General features: G+C 63.0%; 2 protein-coding genes across 2 annotated transcripts in view; one reads left to right on the top strand and one right to left on the bottom strand.

The window, feature by feature from the left end:
- The window catches only part of ALYREF (Aly/REF export factor), a 3,653-nt gene extending 3,433 nt beyond the window's left edge, over positions 1 to 220 (bottom strand). Inside the window, exon 1 of the mRNA XM_014449977.1 lies at positions 84 to 220. Coding sequence (XP_014305463.1) covers positions 84 to 220 — 137 coding nt within the window. The remainder of the gene's footprint in view (positions 1 to 83) is intronic.
- Positions 7 to 3,376, top strand: ANAPC11 (anaphase promoting complex subunit 11). Its single transcript, XM_006107953.3, has 2 exons — positions 7 to 327; positions 3,085 to 3,376. Exons 1-2 carry the CDS (start codon positions 219 to 221, stop codon positions 3,228 to 3,230), a joined length of 255 nt encoding a protein of 84 aa, XP_006108015.1. The 5' UTR covers positions 7 to 218; the 3' UTR covers positions 3,231 to 3,376.
- The last annotated feature ends 1,723 nt before the right edge of the window (positions 3,377 to 5,099 follow it).

Raw genomic sequence — 5,099 nt, 5'->3', positions numbered from 1 at the left:
CCTCCCGGGCGACCCCGCCCCTCGGGCTGTTTCCCGGGTGAACTCCCTGCGGGAAGGGGTGGGTCTTCCGTTCGTTTGGGCACCGACGGCCGCTGCAGGGGTCCGAGTGCGCGCCGAGCTCTGCGGCGCCCGGGTCCGTCGGCGCCCCCGGCCCCGGCCCCCCGCGCCCCGCAGCCTCGGCCGCAGCGGTCTCGTCCTCGCCCGCAAGACCCGCCGCCATGAGGGTGAAGATTAAGTGCTGGAACGGCGTGGCCACTTGGCTCTGGGTGGCCAACGACGAGAACTGCGGCATCTGCCGGATGGCCTTCAACGGCTGCTGCCCGGACTGTGAGTGCCCCGCGCCCCGCACACACCCCGCCCCCCCTCCGCCCCCCGCGACCCCTCACGCACCCCGCGTCTCCCAGGAAGCACCGGCGCCGAGGGCCTGGGTCCGGGCTCCCTCCCCTCGAGAAGAGTTGGCGGGAGAAAGGGAGGAGGTTGGGTCCGAACGTGGATCCAGACGCCGTCAGGGGCCGCACTGAGCTGGGACTCGCGTGGGGCAGGGAGAGGGGGTGGAACTTATTGGAAAATAACGGGACCAAAAGGAGTTTCGTGAGGAGACGCGCCCATCGGGACGGGGAGGAGCCGGAGGAGCGGCGGGGGGAGCTGGAAAGTCATCGGGAACCGGCCCCGCGCCCTCGCCTCCCCCGCGTCTCTAACCGGCGGACTTTCCATCTCCGCTCCCGTCCCCGGCGCCCCGGCGCCCTATTCCCGGGGCCGAGCGGGGCTGCTGGCCCTGCCCGTCACCTGTTTGATCTTTTCGGGGGTTTTTTAGCTGCTTGATCTTAGCAGCCCTCCTCCCCCTCCCCCCTCTCCTTTTCAGGCCCCGACCCCTTTAGGAAGCTGATGCCTGTATCTGTGTGTTTGTATCTCTGTGTGTGTTTGTCTGTATCTGTGTGTGTATCTGTATCTGTGTGTGTGTGTATCTGTGTGTGTGTGTATCTGTGTGTGTGTGTGAGATCTTGCTGACCATCAGGTTTCACTGGATTTCTCCTTTGTGGTGCCTTTGTCCCGGGCCTGTTCTGCAAAGTAGAAACATTTCGCTGTCTGTTTAGGTCAGAAGCAGACGTTTGCTGCAGGGGGTTGAGTTTTTTGTCAGACCCGAGGGAACACAGCAGAAGCAAGGGGAGGACTCGGTGTGTGTGTGGGGGGGGAGGGGGGGGGACCAGGGCTGCGGAGGAAAAGTGGGGACTGAGGCTCCCCACTGCCCTGTGATGACCAGGCCTTGTTTGTGGGCCGAGTGCCCAGAATAGCGACAGGGCTTTGCTGCTTCTTCTTTTTCTAAAATATATTTTTATTGATTTTTTTTACAGAGAGGAAGGAGAGGGATAGAGAGTTAGAAACATCTATGAGAGAGAAACATCGATCAGCTGCCTCCTACACACCCCCCACTGGGGATGTGCCCACAAGCAAGGTACATGCCCTTGACCGGAATCGAACCCGGGACCCCGCAGTCCCCAGGCCGAAGCTCTATCCACTGAGCCAAACAGGCCAGGGCGGGACAGGGCTTTGCTTGTTGCAGTGAAATGCGGACCATCCCGGAATTCTAGGCTTAATCTCGTCTGCTTTGTTTGAGAGGAACCTCGTCACCTGGCGCTAATCCATCCTGATCCAATCCCACCGGTGGGCGGGGCCTGAGATAGCCATTGATTGGCTCTGCTTCATCTGTTTCTTTTAATCTATTTTAAATTGTTTCCCAAGGGTACACAGAGGCCAGGGAGCCTGAGGGGGAGAGTTCTTATAACTTTCTAAGCAACAGATTGTGCCTTCTGAAAAGAAAAAAGTCTTCAAGTGCCCGGGGGTGATGGGTGTGGTGGGTGAGCCTGTGTTCACGATGGCACCAGGGGCCTGCACAGCCCAGCTGGGCCCGTGGCTGGGTGTCCCCGTGTGCCGGCCCTGCCAGCTGCGGAGAGCGGCGGGTTTAGAGTCTGATCTGTGGACCTGCTGGTGGTGGTGGAGGGAGCCAGTTGTGACGTGCAAGGTGTTTGACGAGCTCAGCTGCTTGCTGTGCAGACGAAGTGGCACCGGTTTCTCTTGCCAAGTGCACGTCCTTGGGCAAACCCAGGGGGCCCGAGGCGGTAGTGAGGCCGCTCCACGCTCCGTGGCCCAGCAGGCTCTGGAGTGAAAGTCCCGGTGAGCCGAGTTCTAACTGAAAGGACTTCCATCCGGACACTGGCAGGCCCGAGTCACCGCCCTGTCCCGGCAGGCAGGGCTCAGGGCGGCCTGGTGCCCTGTCGGTGGGCTCGCGGGACCCCAGCTGTGGGCTGGCTGCTCCTGCTCCCCCTCACCTTCCTGTTTGTAAGGGACCTGGTTTGATAGGGTGATTCCAAGCGGAGTTTCGCTAAGGCTGGAAAGGCCCTGGGTGTGGGGGTGTCACACGGTGCGTGCTCCTGGCACAGGCAGGGGAGTGAGGTCTATAATTTTGTGTTTTCTAAGTGTATAGTTTTCTGGTTGTGTCATAAAAGCTTCAGAAAGCAAGTGACATTTTTGTTAGAGAAAATATGTTTTAAAAGGTTGCCTGGCCAGTGTTGCTCAGTGATTGAACCTCGACCTATGAACCAGGAGGTCTTGGTTTGATTAGCAGTCGGGGCACAGGCCCAGGTTGCAGGCTCGATCCCCAGTGTGGGGCCTGCAGGAGGCAGCCGATCAGTGATTCTGTCTCATCATTGATGTCTCTCTCTCTCCCTCTCCTTCCTCTCTGAAGTCAATAAAAATTTTTTTTTTAAAGAAAGAGGACTAGCCCTACTGCGCTGAGACACAGTCACCTGGCATCGCAGTCAGGTGGCCGCGCTGCAGTGTCTGCTGATAGGCCCGGGCCGGGAGGCTGGCGGTGGGGGCTGTGGGCCAGGCCAGGGCTCTTCCTGCCACTGATGCCCACCCCCCCCCAGCTGCTCTCACTGGGTGGGGCTCACACGGGGGTGGCGTCCCACAGAATCAGGGGTGACTCCTGCAATTGTCTTCTCCGAGAGGCCCTGGGCGCCCACACCTAACATCCTGGGGTCCCTGCCTCGGCCCCGCCTGCTGCCACGTGCCCTGTCCCTGCAGGTAAGGTGCCCGGCGACGACTGCCCGCTGGTGTGGGGCCAGTGCTCCCACTGCTTCCACATGCACTGCATCCTCAAGTGGCTGAACGCGCAGCAGGTGCAGCAGCACTGCCCCATGTGCCGCCAGGAGTGGAAGTTCAAGGAGTGAGCGCCCCATGCCCGGCCGCCGGAGCCCCCCCATCCCCACCCCCCGGGGCGGACTGAGAACTGGCGCTATGCTGTTTTTCTCAGTCACGAAGTTGACACTTTTATCCAATGAGTAAAACTCATTAAACTGCCTGAGCCTTGCTGGAGGCCTCTGCTTGCCTGGTTTTTTCTTTGGCCGCTGACGTGGCCTCGACGCCTGTGGATATGAAAACTCTCATGAATAAACATCTTTGGGTGCCGCTGAGCTGAGTCACTCCCGGGAGGCAAAGGAGCCCAGCATCAGCCGGCAGAGCCGGGCAGGAGGGGGCTCCGCCTGGAAGACCCCGGAGGCGCAAAGGCCCTGGGGTCTGTTCCTGCCAATGGGGAAGCTAAGGAGCCTTGGTGCAGAGGCCTACGGCCGGGCCAGCTTCTCACTGAGGAAGCCAAGCTGGTTTGCGGGCCCTGGCTGGGCAGTTGGGCCACTGCCATGATCCCTCTGCCAGGGGTTCCCCGAGCAGGTGCTGAGGCTGTTACGAGCTGTGGCGGGCGATGCAGGTGCTGGGTGGTCTGTCTCCATCCCGTCTCCCCCTCCTCGAGGCTGTGCCTCACAGCACAGGGACATGTCCGACATCAGGCTGTGTCCTCAGGGGTCAGGGCCTCTGTCACCTGGGGGGTGACAGCCTGTGGGAGGCTCCTGGGGGCACAGCTCCTGTGGGCGCAGCTCCTGGGGGGACAGCTCCTGGGGGGGCAGTGGCTTCTGGTGGAGCCTGGGGTGCCCAGCGCCTGTGGGGAGCCTTTGACACCGACTCCTCCCCTGGTTCTCAGTGCCCCTCGGGGTGCTGCCCTGGGCCCCTGAGGTGAAGCCCCTTCTGCCTCGTGGTCGGCCCTCAGTCCCGGGGGTGAGAACAGGGCAGTTCCCTCGGGGGGCCTCCTGGTCGCCTGTGCGGCACCCACTTCCTGCCCGATGTGCCCACAGGAAAGGAACCCTAAGATGATGGTCTTCACTGAACTCGGAGCCCAGCGGGCTGCCCGGCCGAGCCCAGCTGCCGGCTCCGCGTGGTTGCTGTCCTGGGACACGTCGAGGGGGAGACGCCTGTGACGGACGTCTGGGGAGTGGGCGTGGGAGGAGGGGCTCCTGACAGCCTAAGGGCCGATGTCAGCTGCCCGGCCAGAGCCGGTGCCCGCCTGGTCCCCCTCAGGCCTGCTTCCCCTCTCCCTGCCATGGGCCTGGATCTGGAAGTCAGGACCTCAGGGGCAGGGCCATGGCCACCACCGCCGACCCCTGGAGGGCCTGCAGCTCCCAGGCTTTCCGCCCTGGTCCTGGCTGCCCCCTGGACTCCCGCCTCCCTGGGGAGTCACTCCCCCAGGCTTCCCACCCTCGCCCGTTGGGACAGGTCACACAGCGCCCTCTCGGGGCACCCACACTCCGTGCACTTAGGCTCCTCAGCCTGGTTCTCTCAGGGCCTTTGGTCCCCTCAGGCCCGACCCAGCTGCCCACCAGGCCCTGCACACACCAGAGTCCAGTCACTGCCTCCTCCCGGGAGGGAGGCCCAGGACCCCATCCCTCCCCCAGAGGCAGGGGCCACCACCGCCCTGCAGACCTCCCCCTGGTCACTCCTCACCTCCCCCCTACCCTCCGCCCCCTGACCCCCAGGGGGCCAACCTGCTGCCCTGCCACCAGCTGGTCCCCCTCGGCTGTGGCTCCAGTCAGGGTCTGCGTCCAATTCGTCTCCCAGACGCTGGCACCTAGTAGGTGTGCGACCATGAGCCTCGCTGGGCAGTGATGTCTCCTAACCCAGGATGTGGACGTTTCCAGAGCTGGGGCCTGGCCGCTCTGCTGCCCCTCCTCCCAGACCACCCCCCCCCCCCCCCCAGCTGCCCGGGTGGAAAA

Source organism: Myotis lucifugus, unplaced genomic scaffold, assembly GCF_000147115.1.
Source record: "Myotis lucifugus unplaced genomic scaffold, Myoluc2.0 scaffold_1600, whole genome shotgun sequence".
Taxonomy (NCBI): Eukaryota; Metazoa; Chordata; class Mammalia; order Chiroptera; family Vespertilionidae; genus Myotis; species Myotis lucifugus.
The sequence above is the reverse complement of the archived record's forward strand: the minus strand, read 5'-3'. Positions and strand labels throughout refer to the sequence as shown.

What these genes read in the sequence shown, in the direction of transcription:
- ANAPC11 (XM_006107953.3), top strand. Translation starts at nt 219, where the DNA reads ATGAGGGTGAAGATTAAGTGCTGGAACGGCGTGGCCACTTGGCTCTGG. An exon ending in CAACGGCTGCTGCCCGGACT is followed by an intron (nt 328 to 3,084) that starts GTGAGTGCCCCG and finishes CTGTCCCTGCAG; the next exon opens with GTAAGGTGCCCGGCGACGAC.